Source organism: Bufo bufo, chromosome 5, assembly GCF_905171765.1.
Source record: "Bufo bufo chromosome 5, aBufBuf1.1, whole genome shotgun sequence".
Lineage (NCBI taxonomy): Eukaryota > Metazoa > Chordata > Amphibia > Anura > Bufonidae > Bufo > Bufo bufo.
The window spans coordinates 419382508-419405984 of record NC_053393.1 but is presented as its reverse complement, the minus strand read 5'-3'; the positions used below and the strand labels follow the sequence as shown (position 1 = coordinate 419405984).

Sequence of the window (23477 nt, the reverse complement as noted above, 5' to 3'; positions counted from 1 at the left end):
CTGTAAGAGGGGGTGATGTTATTTACATGGAACTGTATGTTGGAGGTGACTGTGGGAGGGAGTAATGTTATTTACATGAGGCTGCATGTTGGAGGTGGCTGTGGGAGGGAGTGATGTTATTTACATGGGACTGTATGTTGATGGTGGCTGTGGTAAGGGATGATGTTATTTACATGGCACTGTATGTTCAAGCCGGCTGTGGTAGGAGGTGATGTTATTTACATGGGACTGTATGTTGGAGGTGGCTGTGGGAGGGAGTGATGTTATTTACATCGGGTTGTATATTGATGGTGGCTGGGGGAGGGAGTGATGTTATTTACATGGGACTGTATGTTGATGGCGGCTGTGGGAGGTAGTGATGCTTACATGGCTCTGTATATTGAATTTGGCTGGAGAGGGGGTGATGTTATTTACATGGGACTGTATGTTGAAGGTGGCTGGGGAGGGGTGATGTTATTTACATGGGACTGTATATTGGAGAGACTAAAGGGAGGGAAGTTGTGTTATTTACATGAGACTGTATATTGAAGGGGGCTATAGACAGAGAGGGATGTTTTTTACATGGGACTGTATATTGGTGGGGGCTGGAGAGATGGCGTGATGTTATTTACATGGGACTGTATGGTAGAGGGGCTGAGTAATTATAATTTGTGAGGACACTAAAAGGAGGAATATAACTACAGGGGGCACTGCAGGGAAGAGCATTATAACAGTAGGGGGTGCCAAAAATACTGGGGGCACTGTGGGGGCATTTTAAATCCAGGGGACATTATGCGTTTTTATTACTACTGGGGGCTCTATAGGAGGGACTTATAGATCGTCCTTATTTGTACTAAGAGCACTATGGGGGGCCTTATTACTACTGAGGGGTCTGTAGAGAGCTTTATTACCACTGGGGGAACACTGGGGGGGGCATATTTCTACTGGGGGCTCTGTGATGGCATTATTAATAAAGGAGGGTCCTTCTACTAATGGGAGCACTTTTGGGGAGCATTATCACTGTTGGGGGCAGTATTACTAATGAGGGCATTCTAGAAGGGAATTACTATTGGTGTTACTTGAAGGAGCACTATTATTATGGGGGGCTATCTGTATGGCACTTAGTTTTCTTCAGGATAGTATTTGGGGCTATTTAGGAGCACAGCGAGCAGCAGGAGAACATTGTGGGTACTCCAGGATGGCGGATGATTGCAGAAATGTGAGTAATCTAAGATGTCTGTGTGTCACACTCTGCAGAGAAGAGGCATGGCTGAAAGATGTTGTCTGGACCGAGTGGAGAAGATGATGACAGAGAATATCTACATCAGAGGAGACATCACCTGGAGGCACTGGATGCGAGAGGTATGTGCTGCTGTATAGCAAGTACAGCAAAATGCAGTGTGCGCGGGGAGGGTCAACTTAGGCTACTTTCACACTAGTCGTAGCCTTCTCCAACAGGCTGTTTCGGCGGGGTAACAGCCTGCCAGATCCGTGCTACTGCTAGTGCACCATGCCGCCGGATGTCTGCTCCGGCCCCATTCACTATAATGGGGGCATGCTGGAGGTCCAGCCGCAGCACAGCAAACATGTCGAGAGGTGGGCTGAAAAACACTACAGCATAATGCAGTTATATTCCAGCCGCCTCTTGGCATGTTTGCTGTGCTGCGGCCGAACCTCCATTATAGTGTGCACTAGCGGTATCACGGATCTGACAGGCTGTTCCCCCGCTGGAACAGCCTGCTGGAGAAGGCTACCGCTAGTGTGAAAGTAGGCTTAGAGAACTGGGCCATATTCATTGGGGCTTGGGCCCCAGATCTTTTTAAACCCTAGCAAAGCCCCTGCTACTACCCCTACATATCTGGACATCTCCTGCCTTCTCCATTATGCTTCATACTGTACTACTGCTACAGGAAACCATACTATGCATAAAATAACAAACCTGAAACAGCTGCCAAAAAGGGATACTTTGTTGATGACTTTTGCAAAAAGTCATTGCTTCTTCACTTTTCAGTTCAATATGTACACTCACCTAAATTATTAGGAACGCCATACTAATACGGTGTTGGACCCCCTTTTGCCTTCAGAACTGCCTTAATTCTACGTGGCATTGATTCAACAAGGTGCTGATAGCATTTTTTAGAAATGTTGGCCCATATTGATAGGATAGCATCTTGCAATTGATGGAGATTTGAGGGATGCACATCCAGGGCACGAAGCTCCCTTCCACCACATCCCAAAGATGCTCTATTGGGTTGAGATCTGGTGACTGTGGGGGCCATTTTAGTACAGTGAACTCATTGTCATGTTCAAGAAACCAATTTGAAATGATTCGAGCTTTGTGACATGATGCATTATCCTGTTAGAAGTAGCCATCAGAGGATGGATTCATTTTCTCATTCTGTTTACGCCAAATTCGGACTCTACCATTTGAATGTCTCAACAGAAATCGAGACTCATCAGACCAGGCAACATTTTTCCAGTCTTCAACAGTCCAATTTTGGTTAGCTCGTGCAAATTGTAGCCTCTTTTTCCTATTTGTAGTGGAGATGAGTGGTACCCGGTGGGGTCTTCTGCTGTTGTAGCCCATCCGCCTCAAGGTTGTGCGTGTTGTGGCTTCACAAATGCTTTGCTGCATACCTCGGTTGTAACGAGTGGTTATTTCAGTCAACGTTGCTCTTCTATCAGCTTGAATCAGTCGGCCCATTCTCCTCTGACCTCTAGCATCCACAAGGCATTTTTGCCCACAGGACTGCCGCATACTGGATGTTTTTCCCTTTTCACACCATTCTTTGTAAACCCTAGAAATGGTTGTGCGTGAAAATCCCAGTAACTGAGCAGATTGTGAAATACTCAGACCGGCCCGTCTGGCACCAACAACCATGCCACGCTCAAAATTGCTTAAATCACCTTTCTTTCCCATTCTGACATTCAGTTTGGAGTTCAGGAGATTGTCTTGACCAGGACCACACCCCTAAATGCATTGAAGCAACTGCCATGTGATTGGTTGACTAGACAATTGCATTAATGAGAAATAGAACAGGTGTTCCTAATAATTCTTTAGGTGAGTGTATTTTCTTTAAAACAGCATCTAACCAATTGCTACTCCTCAAAAAGGGACAGTTTTAGGACCATTTTTTGAAGATAAGCCATTGCTTCGTCCAGTAGCACTGTGTATATAAACACTGGAACATTTCTGTCACCACAAAGGGATAATTTTTGGGTTAAGCATAACAAATCTGATAAGTGCATTCTGTTTTTTTTAACAGGCTGTTACCAGAAGTCAGCATGGGAGAACCAAGGGATTAGTAAGGTGTTTCTCCTATTGCTATTTTATATAATTTGTAAAAAAAAGAAAAGAAATTGACTGGAATAATAAATTCTATAAGTAAAATAAATTCTATAAATAAATAAAATTATACTTTAATGTATCTATTACAATAGGTGGACATTTTTCATCAATCTGATTTTCTATTGAAAATACTTTCTGTGAAAAACTTACTTCAACTTGAACAGCTGTTGGAGGCACAGGATTATACTGGGGTATATAGGTTCCTTGCATAGGTGCAGCAGCAGCCATATACTACAAAGACAGAACAAATCATATTAGTTATGATGTAATAAAACTGAATCAAGTTCATCATCATTTTTTATGTTGGATAGTTATGCAGATAGTAATAAAACCCTGTGAATATACAGGAAGAAATTTATAGTTAAAACATGCTCAAAATGTAAATATAGCAGAATCACATATAACCCCAAGGCAGGGGGCTTAGAGTCTCATTAAGATTGTAAAGTTACATATGGTAGTAGAATCATCAGGTCTTGGTGAGGTGGGATAATATGTAAAAAGGAGTAAGGGCTCATGCACACTACAGTATTTTGCGTTCAGTATACTGCCCGTTTTTTGAATTCAGTATGCGGTACATATACTGAACCATTCATTTCAATGGTTCAGCAAAAAAAACTCAAGTGTCTCTGTGTGCATTCCGTTTCAGTATTTCCGTACCGTGAAAAGATAGAACATGTCCTATTCTTGTCCGCAAATCACGGTGCTTGGCTCCATTCAAGTCACTGGGTCCGCAAAAAAAACGGAACACATACGTAAATGCATCCGTATGTCTTCCGTATCCTTTCCGTTTTTGCAGAACCATCTATTGAAAATGTTATGCCCAGCCCAATTTTTTCTATGTAATTACTGTAAACTGTATATGGCATACAGAAAAACGGAACGGAAAAACGGAAAGGAAACGGAAACACAACGGAAATAAAAAATGGAACAACGGATCCGTAAAAAACGGACCGCAAAACACTGAAAAAGCCATACTGTCGTGTGCATGAGCCCTAAGTCTTACCTGGGAGTTCCACCTCAGTGACCTCTACTTTTCAGAGAAACGAGGTTCCCTTAATTCCTGTGGCATTAGGTGAGGCAGACATTGAGATGCAATATTGAGGAGGTCATACATGTGAGCACCAATCTCAATTAAAGTCTATGCAGGTTATGGAAAAATTGAATAAGATGGGAAAGCTTTGTTTTAAATTGTTAACAAAGATAGAACAGGCACAGCTGGCAGAAAGTCAACGATGCTTTGCTTTTACATCAGCAGGAGAAATGTCACAATAAGTAGTACAATGCCATCACATAAATATGGTAACTGTAAACCAAACCTACTGATGGGTGCTCAGCCGGAAATGTATAAAATGGGACCCAACACTAACCCATGGGAAATAGACAACTAAGAAAAGATCAAGAACCAGTTAAAGGCACATTAAAAGTGTGTTCAGAGAATCTGAAAGGAATTAGTCCTTATGAACACAGGTAGGATCAGCCTGCTAGAGTAAAGCTGGCCAAGCATATTAGATAGAAGTTGGTTCATGGTTGAACAACAGTTGAACAGCAAACAATCATTTTGCTGACACGGCAATATACATTTTTGTCCATATTGGCCGTTAGTTTAAACAGGGCGATGGATAAAAAATTAAACTGGCAATGATTTGATGGAAAAAAATGTTTCTAGGAAAGTTCTTTCAAAGATCTTTCATTCATGAATGATCTTTCTTAGAACAAAAGATCTTTCGCCCAACAATCTGATGAAAACTTTAAACATGATCGACTTCTCTTAGAACAATAGTGGTTTATCATTAGTCCTCTAAAACTATTGTTTGCTGTTAAATTTCAACCGATAAATGTTCATTTTGTATGAAATCGTCCATTTGATCAACTTAGGCTAATATATATGGTCACCTTAAAGGGGTTCTGCACTTTTGTTTAACTGATGATCTATCCTCTGGATAGATCATCAGCATCTAATCGGCGGGGGTCCGACACCCGGGGCCCCGCCGATCAGCTGTTTGAGAAGGCAGCGGCGCTCCATCAGCGCCGCGGCCTTCTCACTGTTTACCGCTGGCCCAGTGACGTCACGACTTGTATCAACTGGCATGGGCAGGGCTAAGCTCTGTTCACTTGAATGGAGCGTAGCCCTGCCCACGCTAGTTGATACTAGTCATGATGCCTTCTCAAACAGCTGATCGGCAGGGGTGTCGGACCCCCGCCGATTAGATGCTGATGATCTATCCAGAGGATAGATCATCAGTTAAAACAAAGTGCAGAACCCCTTTAAGAGCGGCCTCAGTTTTAATAGGTGCACACCTCTATGCAATTGGAATATACAGTTCAGTTCTGGCCAGTAGGTCATAGAAAGGATGTCCTGGATCTGCAAGAGGTACAAAGAAATGCAACTAAACTGATAAGGGGCATGGAGGATCTTAAGTTATGGGAAAAGATTACAATAATTAGATTTATTTAGTCCTTAGAAGAGGCAACTAAAAGAGGATATGATTAACCTAGATAAATATATAAATGGCCCATACAAGAAAAATGGTGAATAGCTATTCCATGTAAAAATCCCCTTAAAATACAAAGGGGAATTGACTCCTTCTGGAGAAGAAAAAGTGCAGTCTTATGAAGTGGGAATCTGTGGAATAGTCACATGGTCACATCAGGAGTTGTTGATGGTTTAAAAATAAAGGCATTGATGAATTATTAGTCTCTCCGTTCATTTCACTGGGCTCTGAGGAGTTCATCGCTGATTGTGGCATATGAGAATAATAGTGAGGGCTTTCAGGGGTTCATCGGTTAACAAAAATAAATAAACAATACTCACCTAATGCATTTTAGCGTGAAGAGGCCGCCACTGCCATCTTGATTGGAAGACACCGCACAATATCTTGCTTGGTATGTGATGACAACATCACTCTGACCGGTGTAGTGACGTCATACCTCACCATGCATGAATTTTCACACGGGAACTTCAATCAAGATGGCTACGGCGGCCACTTTGTGCTCAAATGGATAAGATATGTTTTTGTTTTTTTTACTTTTGATTTGTCATTATGAAGCAAGAGGAAATTTGGTTTAGTGGACAATCAAAATTTTCCGGAGATTCAGACTGAAGTCCACTTCGGATACTTTGATTCGCTCAAACCCTACCGGCCACCAGAGGGGCTGGTTCTTATTCCTATAGTGTACAAGCACGGTTACCGCTCTTGGATTGCCGGGTGATCATGAGCCCTGGATATGAGCCATGTATAATATGATGGATAAATTAATCAAGCCCTCAAAAGAAGCACAGCTGGCCACAGAAATAAGTGGAGCTTAAGTGCAACAAGATGATGACCAATTGGGTGCACCAAAGGCATAATTTGCATATTAAGAAAAAGTATTTCCCCTGTAACTGGGGATACATAATTTGGGATCAGAGTTTCGGATCAACAAAAAAAACCAAAAAAAACAGCATTTTAATCATGTGAACCACGGCTATGGTTCTACATATATGGATATGGAGATTGCTCGTGACAGATTTCCTTTAATTCTTTAAGAGGATGGCCCAGGCATACTCTCCCATCAGATTTGGGAATGGGTGTGGGTGTGAAAAACATTGAGAACTTGTAAAAGCACAAATTATGGAGAAAATATGGTGCACCATAATTTGTGGCATAAAATAAATTTATAAATGTCCCCCTATGTATTTTAGTTCACCCATAATTTGCAACACTGAAGCCTCTTTATTATATACAGCATTAGGCCTCTTTCACACTACCGTTTTTTTTTTTCGTTTTGCGGTCCGTTTTTTGCGTTCCGTATACGGTCCGTATACGGAACCATTCATTTCAATGGTTCCGCAAAAAAAACGGAATGTGTTCCGTATGCATTCCGTTTCCGTATTTCCGTTTTTCCGTTCCGTTGAAAGATAGAACATGTCCTATATTTGGCCGCAAATCACGTTCCGTGGCTCCATTAAAGTCAATGGGTCCGCAAAAAAAACGGAACACATACGGAAATGCATCCGTATGTCTTCTGTTTCCGTTCCGTTTTTTGCTGAACCATCTATTGAAAATGTTATGCCCAGCCCAATTTTCTCTATGTAATTACTGTATACTGTATATGCCATACGGAAAAACGGAACGGAAAAACGGAACCGAAACGGAAACACAACGGAAACAAAAAAACGGAAAAACGGATCCGTGAAAAACGGAACGCAAAACACTGAAATGGACATACTGTAGTGTGAAAGAGGCCTAAACCTAATCTCAAAATTGGCACCAATAAAAGAGATTTCAAGCATGATTGATGCATATCATTTAGTTTTCACTGCTATAAGAATGTAGGTATTAGCAAAAGTTTGTTGAGGGGCAATCAAGCAATTTTCATAGCTCAACAAAATCTTTTATAGCTTCAAAAAATACTACGTTTTATAGTCCTTTTTTTCTTAGAAATAAATAACTAGGATAGGATTAATAGAGCTACTGTATTACTTTATTCTGCTGACTTGAAGGATAATACACAACTTAGAAGAACATACATATGACACATCAACTTCCTATGATTGTGTCACCTGCAGCATATATTTTTTTTATTGAGTTGCAAGGGATCAAGGGATCTATGCATTAAAAAGATTCCCACCACTATCTACATGATTCTTTTTTAATGGAAATGAATGATGTCCTTTTAGATTTTTCACTCTCACTAATGTGTAAATAAAGATTTTCAATCATATCTGCAGTTCTGCACACAAATCTAATACACTTGGAACTATTTAAGAACAATGACCGCAAACTCAGAGTTAGTAGGTCTAAGCTTAAACAGTACATTCAGGATTACAATAATAGAACACTGTACACTTGGACAATGTAAAAAACTATAACGCAACCCCTCATTCTATTCTGAAAGAAAAAAAATCATAAATAGAAAATATCTCTACCACATCAGCTTTACTTCGTCAGATTATGATACTGATTAAGATAGCAATTGTGAGCAAATAAAAAAGACACTACCGAACACTGTGACAAGAAACATCTGCCCAATCTAGCAAGGATCAAGAAAGCAAGAAAGATATTTGCAACAAACCCATGCCACTGATGTGGATGGAAGTTTAGTAAAAAAACAGATGCCAGACGAGGAAGAAAAACTAGTATGTGAATAGCCAACAGGATTCTAATGTGCTATAGCTTTCTGCATCCATACTAACCAAAGACCCAAAAAAGTCTTAAAGGCTTTAAGATTGTTCCTGCAAGAAAATTTGATGTACATAATACACTGCTACATGTGAATGAATTCAAAAGGCTAGTCACAATAAAAACATATTTCACGGGATTGGAAGTCTCGAATGCCTCTACAACCGATAATATTATTTATATCAATATGATGCCTCCAAATGAGTATGTCAATTGACTTAGCAAAAAACTACCCCTGTTAAAATTACATGGATTTGAAGAGAACAAATTGTATTAAACATTTTTTGGGGGACTTAGATGTTGATGGGTGGCCTATTTTTAGGATCGATCATCAATATCAAATCATGGGGGTCCGACACCCAGCACCCCCCTCTATCAGCTGTTTTGTACAGCTATCAGAACCAGAAATGATACAATGGGCAGGGCCAGAAGTAAAAGTGCCCATCCACTGTTTAGTTTCCAGTGTAGGAATTCTGCAGCGTAGCTCTGATTCACTTGAATGGGAGATGAGCTGCGGTACTCTGACACAGCCATTGCGTACTGGACAGAGCTTTCTGACTCTGTCCTTAACCACTGTATAGTTTACAATGCTGTTGAGTGGCGAAAACAGAAAAATGGTGGGGGTGCTGGAAGTCAAAACACCACTGATCTAATATTGATGACATATTCTGAGCATAAGTCTTCAATATCTAAGTCCTGAAAAACCTCTTTAAGCACTTCACATCTGCCCATAGGATATAAACATCCTATGGGGGGATGTTTATCTCTGAATGAACGTTCTGGAACGTCCATTCAGAGATGGCAGCTGCACGCTAATTGTGCAGCTGTCAAGCGGGGGGCCCGCTGTCAGTGACAGCAGGGCAACCCAGAGAGAAGGCAGGGACAGTTCACAGGTGTCCCTGCCTTCTAGATTGCCTTGTAGATCGCTTGTTGAGCGCTGTGTATACATATCAGGAAGCGTTATGCGCTTCCTGTCCAGGCCCGGTGGTCATGTGACCGCCGGGGCCGGGAGAGTGCAGGAGCTGTCGGGGCTTCTACAGACCTCAATCAGCCCTGCACTATGGCTGTACAGCATTGTATTCTGCTGTACAGCCTCTCTGGGGCTGTATTTGACCTGTAACTGGGGCTACTATGTCAGCCCCAGTTACAGGACAAATCAATGGTGAACAAAAAAAAAGTGAAGATAAATGTTCCCCAGAGGTCTTGTATGACCTTGTGGGGGATGCAAAGTGTAAAATAAAAAAGAATAAAAAATAAAACAATAAAGAGCTTAAAATAGAAAAATAAAAAAAAAGGTTTCATATGTAAAAAGAAGAAAATAAATAAAATATATATATATATTGTGTATTGCCCCTTCTTTAAAGAACTGCTCTATAAATATATCACATTATCAACTCCGTCCAATAAACACCATAAAAAAAATATAAAAACTGTCAAAAAATGCCATTTTTGTCACCTTACATCACAAAAAGTGCAACTCCAAGTTATCAAAAAGGCGTATGTCCCACAAAATGGTACCAATAAAACCGTCACCTCATCCCGCAAAAAATTTGCCCCTAAATAAGAAAATCTCTCAAAAAATAAAAAAACTATAGCTCTCAGAACATGGAGACATTAAAACATCATTTTTTTTGTTTAAAAAATGCTATTATTGTGTTAAAGTTAAATAAATAAAAAAGTATACATCTTAGCTATCGCCGCATCCATAACAACCAGCTCTATAAAAATATCACATGACCTAACCCCTCAGGTGAACACCGTAAAAAAAAAAAAAAAAATACTAACATCACATAAAGTGCAACACCAAGCGATCAAAAAGGCGTATGCTCCCCAAAATAGTAGAAATCAAACCTCATCCTGCAAAAAATGATGCCCTAAATAAGACAATCTGTCAAAAAACAAAGAAAGTAAACATATTTGATATCATTGCATCCGTAACTACTTGGTCTATAAAAATGTCAGATGAATGTTATAAAAAAAAAAAAAACAGTGCCAAAACAGCCATTTTTGGGTTACCTTGCCTCACAAAAAATGCAATATAGAGCAATTAAAAATTATATGTACCCCAAAATAGTACCAATAAGACTGGCATCTTATCCCCTAGTTTCCAAAATGGGGTCACTTTTTGGGAGTTTCTACTGCAAGGGTGCATCAGGGGGGTTTCAAATGGGACATGGCATCTGAAAACCAATTCAGGTAAATCTGCCTTCCAAAAACCTTACAGCGCTCCTTTTCTTTTGCGCCATGCTGTGTGCCCTTACATCAGTTTACGTCCATATGTGGGGTTTTTCTGTAAAAATCAGGGTAATAAATATTGAGTTTTGTTTGGCTGTTAACCCTCGATGTATTGAAGAAAAAATTGATTAAAATGGAAAATCTGACAAAAAAGTGAAATTTAGAAGTTTCATCTCCATTATTCTTAAATTCTTGCGGAACACCTATAAGGTTAACAAAGTTAGTAAAATCAGTTTTAAGTACCTTGAGGGGTGTAGTTTCTACAATGGGGTCATTTATGGGGTGTTTCCACTAAGTAAGCCCCACAAAGTGACTTCAGACCTGAACAGGTCCTTAAAAAGTGGATTTTGGAAATTTGCTTAAAAAATGTAAGAATTGCTTTAAAAATTCTAAGCCTTTTAACGTCCTAAAAAAATAAAATGACATTTCCAAAATGATGTCAACATAAAGTAGATATATGCGGAATGTTAAGTAATAAATATTTTATGAAGTATCACTTTCTGTTTTAAAAGCAGATAAATTGAAATTTGGAAAATTGAAAAACAGAGCAGCACTCCAGTATGGTGAAAAAAAGAAAGCTGTTTATTCACCCAGTGGTGACGCGACGTTTCGGCTGCAACATGAAGCCTTTCTCTGCTTCTTTTTTTCACCATACTGGAGTGCTGCTCTGTTTTTCATTGATATTATCCTGGGACGCTATTCCCATTGGAGCTTGCACCCAATCTCCAATATCCTAAGGTTGGTGCTGCCATTTATTATATTTTGTATATATATATATATAGATAAATTTGTTTCTGAAATGTTTCTGCCAGAATTCAAACTCCCTACCTTGAACATTAGAAGCAAAGATGTTAACCACTACACTATACAGCTACATGCTAACCTGCACAGAACTATAAAAGGTCTTCTGCTGAATAGGAATTTTCACTACATCAGAAACTACTATGAGGTTTTTCTGACATAGTTTAGCATTCGGCTTTATAGCTGAGTGGATAAGGTCTTAGCCTCTAATGAACAATGTTGGGAGTTCAAATCCTGCCAGAAATATAAAAGGTTGGGAGTTCAAATCCTGCCAGAAACTTTTCAGATTTTAGATTTAAATACCCTGGGGTGTTCCCAAGCACTGACTCCATATATGGACATAGCTATATATGGAGTCAGAGCAGGGACTCCTAAGCCGAACTAGGGTCCCAAAACTCTCCCCTCTTCAGAGCAGGGGTGCCTGGGGTTCTCCCATTGACTTCCATTGTGCTCGGGTGCTCGGTAGAACACCTGAGCATCGCAAAGTGTTCTACTCGAACACAGAAGCACCTTGGTGCTCAATCAACACTAGTAAAGTGGTTAAAGTAGTTATTGAAGAATCAGAACAGGATTGCTCAGGATGTAGATAAAGGCAGCTTGAAAGCCTACTACTGTGAGGTTATAAAGATGCTCAACAGTGAACAAATATTCTGTATATTACTGGCTGATCCTATCAATATTTTCAAAGTCTAACTTATTAGAAAAGGGGAAGGGGCTCTCACTAGAAGTCTTGAAAAGCTAGAAAGTAGAAAATATGAATAATAACCACCTCACTTGCCCAATTTTGTACACACAAAGCCATAAATATCTCTCCATTGAGACCTACTATATTGCCTCAGGAGTAGGATCATTTACTGAACGCCTATAATCTTGGCTTGATAATAGAGAACAATCCCTAGTGCACAGATCTCTAAGTTACAATAAAAACAGCAAGGAATTATTAAAAATCCTGAAAAAAATTTGATGGAATCAAGTGTTTTCATGGGTAACTTGTGATATCAATTCAGTAAATACTGTGTTTTTGGACTATTACATGCATGTTTTCTTCTCTAAACTGTGCTGAAATCCTCTAGTGTGTCTTATAGTCTGAATTCTGGCAGCTAACAGTGTAGGGAAGCAGGAAACTTTTAGCTCTGTGAGAATAAAAGTTCCTTTCAGTGCAGTTATGTAGCAGCAGCAGCAGCAGATACTGTGCTGTTTGTACATAAAGTTATCTACTCACTGAATTGTGATATGTCACACACAGACTTGTGTAAAGTGTGAATTTCATTGAGCAGATAGCACACAAATGAGTTCACACAACACAATAACTCTGCTGCTAGGACCTTCTATCCATGATCCCATGCTATACAGTGTTCTCTTTACAGTATGATGAGCTATCCAACGTTACTGCCATACCCATACACACAGTGCTGTCTCTCCATCACCTCCACTCTGTATTATACAGTATATACAGAGTGGCGGTGATAGGGAGAATGAGGGTATGCAATAGACATACATTATATACAGAGTAGAGGTGATGAGGACAGTGAAGGAATAGAGTATTCATACCCTTACTGTCCTCTTTCACTTCCACTAAGTTTATACAATATGTATACCCTCGCTTACCCCCATCACCTCCACTCAGGGTCCGTCATCACATCCACTTTGCATATACTGTACTGTATACCCTTACTGTCCTTACTATCTGCCATCCACTCCACTCTGTATATATTATATACAATCAGTGTCCATCATCTCAAGGTCACTTTGGCTGACAAAATAAAGCAGTATGTCTAAAAAAAGGGGGCACGTGGCCAGCATACTGATGCGTCATCAGATATATAAATTATACATTTTCCCCCTAATTTTATCCTTCTGATTTGAGGTGAATCTTATGGTCCAAAAACAAATTACATCTATTCCACATGACATATTATTAACTGCACTTGCTGATCAATTAGAAAAATATACAAATGATTCTACCAAACTAAATGTATTCATAATGGCCCCTTTGTTTAAAGTACATTACCAGGGTTGTTCTGTGTTCTATGTTAAAACAGATCTGACAATCAAAGGTTCTTAGAATTACATGAGATCAAAGTGTTTTCTGTGCCTCTACATCTCTAATAATAAAAAAACACCACCACACACAACAGCGCAGTTTATAACTCTGCTCTATTTATATGTCCATTGATATAAATATATATGGTTATAGCAATAATTAGACTTGTTATTGTGTAATAAATACTATATTATTCATAGTACAGCGTATAGTTATTTATTGTAGTAGTCGCCACCATAGTAGTAACATAGCACACGTAGTTCGGTTCAAAGTAAGGGCAACAAGGAAGGTAATTAGTTTTGTATTTATAATATAAATAGGCAAAGTCATCAATATACGACTCATGCCTATTTATGAATATTAATTATTGATATTAACAAAATATTAATAATTTATATTTCCTTTTACATTGGCGAGCCAGTTAGGAGACAGAATAAATAGGCGGGATCACAGTAGATTTTTGGACGTCTATTTATTAATATTAATTATTAATATTAACCCAAAATATTAATAATTAATGTTCTCTTTTACATTGGCGAGTCAGGCTCACTGCTAAGAATTTGTTTTTGTGTTTGTTTTTGGTGAACAAATATCGCTTACTCTGTGAACTAGTTAGGCAAGAGAAATACGCGGACAGTTGGATTCTGTGCTTCCAGGGCCTGATTATAATGGGGAGTCAGCAACATGCTTCCCCTCTGCAGCACCGCCGACATCCCGCTAGTGAAGAGCAGCGAGGACAGGGCCGGCATCCTCCATCCCCTAAGCAACGAGCATGTGGGGAACTGAGCCCCGATATTGATGAGTCGGCGCTCAGCTGTTCTGAGTTGCGGGGACTGGTCATGTGACGCTGGCCACGTCACATGACCCATCAGGAGGACCTATTTAAACAGGTAACCTGCTGTCCACAGGTTGCCTGTGGTTTTGCTACCCTCAACAGCAGTTTCCTATTGTGCATTTCTGTGTTCTTGGACTTCGGCTCTGTGACCTCCCTGGATTTGACGGGACCTCTTGGCTTCTGACTCCGGATTGTGTTTGGACCTCATTATTGTATTGTTCCCCGTGTACCTGTGTGACCTCCTGGCTTTAACTTTGGCTTACCTGACTTTGGTACGGTATTCCTCTTATTTTCTTAGGCCCCTGCACCTATCTAAGCAAGGGACTACCGCCAAGTTGTACGCCGTCGGTTAGGATGGGCCGTGCAAGTAGGCAGGGACAGAGGTGGGGTGGAGTTTAGGGCAGCACTTATCCTCCCCTCTGCTGTGACACTAATAGTTCGGACAGGTAAAGGTTTATTTTTCAATCAGAACTAAACACAAGGCAATATCTACAGTAGAGAACCTATAATCTTTTGATTTTTGGATTTTAACGATTTTCTGATTGCCTTACAAGCCCACTGAACACGTGCAAGCGTCCACAGAAGAAGTCATCACATACCGTCACTGTAAGAGAACCATTGCGGTTGGAGCTGAAAAAAAGAAGTCCGTCTGGTCAGGAGAAGGCATTCCTGGTATAGAGGACCACTACCACGCAGCACACCAAGGACAAGAAAAGTCAGCAGCACCAAAAAAGATGGCCTCTCAACAAAAAGTGAGTATGGACTTCTCCACACTACAGCCCTTAGCAAAACACAGTACATTCAACCCCATCCTCCCCACCACTCACAAGTCATGTGTCACAAGTGACATAGTCACAAGCTATGTGTTAACAAACGGACGGTATAGAATAAGGCATCCAAACAGCTTCAGATGCTAGCTAAACTTGTGCATACATTTGATGTTAGCATCTGCAAGCCAAAGCAAGTTGCGCTGGTGTCTCAGTCAACAGAGACAATTCCTCTGACCATTCATTGCCAGTGCTGTGCCAGTAATTCGAACCAGGTTTCAGCATTGCAGGCACAGCTGGCAGAGAATGTACAGTCTAACGTTGACAGAGATACGCAGGTGGCTAGAATAGAGTCACAGTTAGTAGCGCTGCAGAGGCAGGAGGAGGAAATCGGGGCTCAGTTGACTCAGTCATATGCTGAGATCGAGGCCTTCAAGGATTGGGCTGCCTCTACTAATGTGATTCAGTAGGGGGATATGTACTAGAAACAGTACAGATGGGGTACCTTATTGGCGCAAACACGACTTCAATGGATGTTGGTAAAACTATTTTTTTATTTTGATATTAGATAATAAGCGACAACGCGTTTCGGAGTAATTATACCCCTTTCTCAAGTCTGTTTGTATGTTTTTTATGTTGATGGAGGTAGTCTTTGTTTACGAATGTGTTTTACCCTGCTGATTTTTGTAGTTTGCATTCCCCGCTGTGAGTCCAGTCGCTGCTGTTTTTGATTCATTATTGTGTCCCCTTTGTGTAGAACTGTGCTATGCTGTGGACTGAGGAAGGTGTTGGGTTGCAGAACGGGTGACATTGGTACACGGTATAGTGGGATGTTACGCTGTGCAACCAAGGTCTCAGATCGATACGGGTAACACTGTTTTGCTCAAGTTTTTCAGTAGGGCTGTGTTATACTAGGGGACTACGGGCAGTGGGTTGCGATCAGGTAACCATGGCACTAGGTTCAGTGTGAGGTTACACTGGGCACTCATTTTTGTTTAGTCCAATTAGGTAACACAGCTCTGATTGGGATTGGATGCAGAGTGATTGACAGCAGAGTGGGGCCTTTGTGTTGTGGCGTCCTGAAGAGTCAAGGCATGACTTATGCCATGGATTCTGCTGGCCTCCACAAGACAGGATAACAGGGGGAAATCAGCCTGAGTACACATGGGTAAGACAGGGATACTGTGCCATCAATAATAAAATGGTGGTTTGTCCACAGCTCCCCTCGGATATCCTAACCTATTAGGGTGGCCATCCTTATCTGTTGGTGCAGAGGGATGTGAAGCAGAGGAAGCAATCCTCTGATAGTTGGGTGTTCACACACCAGTGTTATGATAATGAGGGGTTCTGTGAGATGAAGGTCAGCCCAATGCCTTTATCAGACAAGTCCTTGGTGCAAACACAGAAAAGAAGTTCCAGCAATCAGGGTTATATATGTTGCCATTTACTTTATTTGTCTTTGGTTAAAATACAGCTATACAGACATCAACTCCCTCCTCCGATTAACATGTTTCCAACTTAGCAGTTCTTACTCATAACCTGATGTGTTGTCCGGCTACTGGGGTGAAATAGTAACCATCCCCCATTGGGAAGGAAAGGGGAGGGGGAAAAATTGGAGGGCGGAAATAGAACCCACCCAGACTGCACACCATAGAGAACTTGTCATGTTCAAATTCACCAAGCTTCACCCACATTTAAATTTTGAATACTAAAATACATTTCACCAAAGCATGCATGCAGCAGAATCCAGAAAAATATCACAGAGAGAGGAATATATACCTGCTGACACATAAGGAACAGCGCCTCCCCTGGTCAAGCATACCAGTTCCAAAAACCGCATGGTGTGAACAGACACCTTAATCAACTCAAAGGAACTTTGCTCTTCAACCTGCCCATCCACCCAGTGATTGTCCTTAGTACCCGGGTGGTCATACCTTAGACTGCCATTGAACTGTCATCAACAAACAGAAGAAAGGACTGGCAAGTGACTACAACAAGGCCAGTCAGAAAGTCCTATACTGATGAAGGCAGGGGTCAAGGACTTTACTGCGATTTGGTCCCGTGACCCCCAAAGTGTTACTTTTTATTTATATGTTTGTCAATTGTGTACCCATAGACACTCTAGGGGCAAATATGTGACAGCCTATACTCAGGGAAACTCGCCCAATGTACCGCGGTGAGTTACAATATGGCTGTACACACATTTGCATCATATAGTCGTTTCCCATTGACAGGTGGGTCTGTGATCTACCTGTGTCTTTGGAGGTGTAGAGAGATATGCCTGGTTGCATGATTCTCCATGGGTACACACACAAAATTTAATGTGGCGGTGTTGGGAGGGGGAGGGATGTGATCTGTTTTGTGTGAATGGGGAAGAGAGTAGATCCCCTAGGGACAGACCCCCTCCTTAACTAATTTATTTGTCACTTTAACCCCAAGAACTGTGAAGTTCATAAGGGAGGGACTGAATGTCAGTAAGTGCGGTGTTCTTTCCTGCAGTTAGAATTTAGGCACTATGACATCGACTCTTACTCCAGAAATTCTGACCTGCCTTGTAGAGACCTACATATCTGTCCATGGGAAAACCTCCTCAACGATAGATTCTTCAATCAAGATGAAAGGAGAAGTGTCTGATGGAAGTCGTACCTATGTTGAAAAGAGGCCAGCCCAATGTTGACCGTACCCCAGAAAGAAGGAGGTGCTACGCTGATCGTCAGACTACATGGGAAGTGGTTGATACCTTAAGATCGGCACTGACAGACATCAGAAACAAAAGTAGGCCAGTCCACGGTTGCTACGTGGATCGACCTAGAGACAGTGAGGGTGAAGCCATTCATTAATGCTATAATGGCACAAACAGAGACACACATGGAAGAGAAAGAGATGGGCCGAGCAGCTCCATGAAGGAAGAAGGGTTGAGTGTAGTTAGGTGTATTATAGTGTTGTTAATATATTACTGTGTGCGACTATAAGTATATATATTTATATGTCCATTGATATAAATATATGTAGTTATGGCAATAACTAGACTGTAGACTTGATATTGTGTTATAAATACTTTATTATTCATAGTACAGCGTATAGTCATTTATTGTAGTAGTCGCCGCCGTAGTAGTAGTAGTATAACGCACGTAGTTCAATAAATAGGTAGTTGCAACAGGCAGTTTGTATTTAGTTTTTATAAATAGTCAACAGTAGATGATTCCCGCCTATTTAGAAATATTAATTATGGATATTCTCCTAAAATATTTATTAATATTTAATTTTACATTAATAAATACAAATCTGAAAAGTGTGGCGTGCATTTGTATTCAGCGCCCTATACTCTGATACTCCTAGATAAATTCCAGTAACCAATTGCCTTTAGAAGTTATCTAATTAGTAAATTGAGTCCCCGTATGTATAACTTATTCTCATTATAACTAAAGCTGATCTGTGAAGGCCTCAGAGGTTTGTTATAGAAAATTAATGATCAAACAGTATCATGAAAACCAAGTAACACACCATACAGGTCAGGGAAAAAGTTGTGGAGAAGTGTAAAGCAGGGTTAGGTTATAAAAAATATTCGAAGCTCTGAACATCTGAGCACTGTTCAATCCATCATCCGAAAATGGAAGGAGTATGGTACAACTGCAAACCTACCAAGACATGCTGTCTACCTAAACTGACAGCCCAGGCAAGTACAGCACTAATTAGAGAAGCAGCCAAGTGGCCCATATGCAGATATCTACAGCTCAGATAGGAGAATCTGTCCACAGGACAACTATTAGTCGTGTACTCCACAAATCTGGACTTTATGGAGGAAAGGCAGGAAGAAAGCCATTTTTGAAAGTAAGCCATAAGAAGTCCCATTTGCAGTTTTCCACAAGCCATGTAGGGGACACAACAAACATGTGGAAGAAGGTGCTCTGGTCAAATGAGACCAAAGTTGAAGTTTTTGGCCTAAATACAAAACACTATGTGTGGTAGACAACTAACACTGCACATCACCCTGAACACACTAGGTAACATGGTGGTGGCAGCATCATGCTGTGGGGATGCTTTTCTTTAGCAGGGACAGGGAAGCTGGTCAGAGTTGATGGGAAGAGTTTTCTTTCAATTCTGGAAAAAAAACCTGTTACAAGCTGCAAAAGACTTGACACTGGGGTAGAGGTTGACCTTCCAGCAGGACAACAACCCTAAACATACAGCCAGAGCTACAATGAAATGTCCCAGTCAAAAATCCAGACCTAAATCCCATTAAGCATCTGCGGCAGGTCTTAAATATTGGTGTTCACAGATGCTCTCCATCCAATCTGACTGGGCTTGAGCTATTTTGCATAGAAGAATGGGATAAAAAATTCCACTTCTAGATTTGCAAGGCTGGTAGAGACATGCCCCAAAAGATGGCCCTACAAAGTATTAACTCAGAGGGTCTGGATTCAAATGCAAGCAACACTTTCCAGATTTTTTTTAATTAAAGATTTTGAAAACTATGTATCATTTTCTTTTCTCTTCACACATACTTGCTACTTTGTGTCTATAACATAACATTCCAATAAAATACACATAAAGAGGACCTTTCACCTTGAAAAACATTGTGAACTAAGTATGCTGCCATGGAGAGCGGCGCCCAGGGATCTCACTGCACTTACTATTACCCCTGGGCGCCGCTCCGTTCTCCCGTTATGCCCTCCGGTATCTTCTCTCACTAAGTTATAGTAGGCGGCGTCTGCCCTTGTCCTGTGGGCATCTCCTTCTCCTAGGCTGCAGCGCTGGTCAATCGCAGCGCCCAGCTCACAGCCTGGGAGGTTTTTTTCTCCCAGGCTGTGAGCTGTGCGCTGCGATTGGCCAGCGCTGCAGCCTAGGAGACGCCCACAGGACAAGGGCAGACACCGCCTACTATAACTTAGTGAGTAAAGATACCGGAGGGCATAACGGGAGAACAGAGCGGCGCCCAGGGGTAATAGTAAGTGCAGTGAGATCCCTGGGCGCCGCTCTACATGGCAGCCAGTGGCGACTCTAGGATCAATATATAGGGGGGGCACAAAGATACCACAGTCAAAAATGGGGGGGCAAAAACAAATTAAGTATATATAAATAAGATTACAAAATATGAGAGAATTGCGGTATGCAGGGATACATTTATACTAAAACTATTTACTTACAAAAGAAGCCATTCAGTCGTCTGCGGTGCCGTCCTCTTCTTGCTTCTGCGGATTCTTTCCCCTTCTTTCTGTCTCTCATCAGTGCGCAGTCGCATTGTTATGGTGGATCTGTGGAAGACACACTGTTATGGGGGCATCTGTGGAAGACACTGTTATTATGCCTCTCATTAGCCCCCATATCAGCCCTTATGCCTCATTAGCCCCCATATGCTGCCTCTCATCATTAGCCCCCATATGCCTCTCATCATTAGCCCCCATATGCCTCTCATCATTAGCCCCCCATATGCCTCTCATCATTAGCCCCCCATATGCCTCTCATCATTAGCCCCCCATATGCCTCTCATCATTAGCCCCCCAAATGCCTCTCATCATTAGCCCCCCAAATGCCTCTCATCATTAGCCCCCCAAATGCCTATCATTAGCCCCCCAAATGCCTCTCATCATTAGCCCCCCATATGCCTCTCATCATTAGCCCCCCATATGCCTCTCATCATTAGCCCCCCAAATGCCTCTCATCATTAGCCCCCCAAATGCCTCTCATCATTAGCCCCCCAAATGCCTCTCATCATTAGCCCCCTTATGCCTCTCATCATTAGCCCTCCAAATGCCTCTCATCATTAGCCCCCCAAATGCCTCTCATCATTAGCCCCCCAAATGCCTCTCATCATTAGCCCCCCATATGCCTCTCATCATTAGCCCCCCAAATGCCTCTCATCATTAGCCCCCCAAATGCCTCTCATCATTAGCCCCCCAAATGCCTCTCATCATTAGCCCCCCAAATGCCTCTCATCATTAGCCCCCCAAATGCCTCTCATCATTAGCCCCCCAAATGCCTCTCATCATTAGCCCTGGCCCCCCATATACCTCTCATCATTAGCCCTGGCCCCCCATATACCTCTCATCATTAGCCCTGGCCCCCCATATACCTCTCATCATTAGCCCTGGCCCCCCATATACCTCTCATCATTAGCCCTGGCCCCCCATATACCTCTCATCATTAGCCCTGGCCCCCCATATACCTCTCATCATTAGCCCTGGCCCCCCATATACCTCTCATCATTAGCCCTGGCCCCCCATATGCCTCTCATCATTAGCCCCGGCCCCCCATATGCCTCTCATCATTAGCCCCGGCCCCCCATATGCCTCTCATCATTAGCCCCCCTTATGCCCCCAGCAGCCACATAGTTTATAAAATAAAAAAATCACTTACCTCTCCTGCTCCTGGACGCCGCCTGCCTCTCCTCAGTCGACTGTGCTCTGAACTGGCGCGCACAGCGTGAGGTCACAGAGCGCCCTCACGCTGTGCGCAGCCCTGCACAGCCGACAGCCGAGGACCAGGAAGTGGTGAGTACAGAGCGTTCACCACTTCCTGGTCTCTCGGTTCTAATGAGCGCTTCCATAATGGAAGCGCTCATTAGTATTCACGTGGGGGAATCAGCGGGGGGGGCAACCGGGGGGGCAAAGGACAACATAGGGGGGGCGATTGCCCCCCCTCGCCCCCCCCTAGCGACGCCACTAATGGCAGCATACTTAGTTCACAATGTTTTTCAAGGTGAAAGGTCCTCTTTAAGTTTGTGGGTGTAACTTGAACAAATGTGGAAAGGTTCAGGGGGTATAAATACTTTTTCAAGGCACTATATCAAAACAACCATAAAGAATACATAATTCATAATTTAAACACAAGTATTTTATTTGTACTTTGTGCTATTAAACAATGTGAAAACCTACTATTTTCTCCCTTTTTTACCATTCCTAATGTATCATCAAAAAGGCAGCAAAATTACATACATAATCAAACAGGGGAAAATGTATGTCTTTCAAAGACACATATACTATTACAACTAAAATGTGCCTGTTCAGGGAGGGAAACAAATGGCCGGACTAGAACTGGTTGAAAATGGAAATTCTGGCTTTTTGATTCATTTGCCACAATATTATCTTGCAAAGTACACTGTAAAATTAGGGAAGGTTATACTTTGTAAAGGTAAGGAATCACACTTGTTTCTGAAGAAGTCAATAAATCCTCTCTGAAACTACGGTAGAGAAAAAAAAAAAGAAATTGATATCTACCATATTTTTCGTCCTGTAAGACACACTTTTTCCCCAAAATATGTGGGGAAATGCCATTGTGGCTTATGGGGTGAATACTAATTCATTAGTACCAGAGGACAGGGAATCCATGAATGCAGTGCCCCCCCCCCCCCCCTGGGCTCTGTCCTCACCGTTTCCTGGTCCACTGACTGTGCACAGAGTGAGGATGTCAGCACTCTGTGACCTCATGTTGTATGCATCAGGTCATAGCAAAGTGTATGGCAGATAGAGAAGAGAGCTGGATTCTGTGGAGGAGGAGGTAGAGTCTGGAGCAGAAGAGGTAAGTAGATTTATTTTATTTTATTTGCTATGAGCAAGGCAGTCTAAACTGAGCTCTGTGGGTCATTTACATTCGGGAGTGTGATCTGAGGTCTTAATGGTGAAAGTTTTTTTTATAATGGAGCTGTTATCTGAGGTCTGGGGGTCATTTATATTGGGGCTCTGATCTGAGGTTTGATTGGGGGCCATTCACATTGGGGTCTGAGATGAGGTCTGATTGGGGGTCTGATCTGAGGTCTTATTGGGGTCTTATTAACATTGGGGGTGTGATTTGGGGTCTGATTGAGGGTCTTGTTAACATTGGGGTCTGAGCTGAGGTCTAATTGAGGGTCTTATTAATATTGGCGGTCTGATCTGAGGTCTAATGAAAAAAAAAAAATTCTTATTCTCCTCCTCTAAAAACCTAGGTGTGTATTATATTGAGAAAAATATGGTAAGTTGTGTGAAGTAATGTAATAATCTTACTGGTTAAAATAATAAAATTAAGCCTTACTGTTCCGGTTGTCCCCAAGGAAAGGTGATTCATTTGTTGTGTTAGAGGGCCCATCATACTAGCCGGCTGCATTGACATGGTATGGTCCATCGTTGGTGTTATAACAGCACCCTACAATTAAAATTAAAATGATGATAAAGTTTGACATCACAAAAACATATTTCATGAATATTATAGGCAAATTCCAAGTAGCGCTAAATAATAGGATAGATGTCAGAGGAAGTGAAACCATAAGAGTTAATGAGTGTGTGTGTCCTGAAAATCTAATGAAACAACCATGTTTGTTTTCTTTTTA

At 41.6% G+C, this 23477-nt stretch overlaps 1 protein-coding gene across 2 annotated transcripts in view; it reads right to left on the bottom strand.

Moving 5' to 3' along the window:
• RBMS3 (RNA binding motif single stranded interacting protein 3) overlaps window positions 1-23477 on the bottom strand; it is an 830965-nt gene that overhangs the window by 20929 nt on the left and 786559 nt on the right. For both annotated transcript variants that reach the window (XM_040433298.1, XM_040433299.1), the window contains exons 11-12: window positions 23183-23293; window positions 3479-3559 (exon numbers count right to left, since the gene is read on the bottom strand). In XM_040433298.1, coding sequence (XP_040289232.1) covers window positions 3479-3559; window positions 23183-23293 — 192 coding nt within the window. The remainder of the gene's footprint in view (window positions 1-3478; window positions 3560-23182; window positions 23294-23477) is intronic.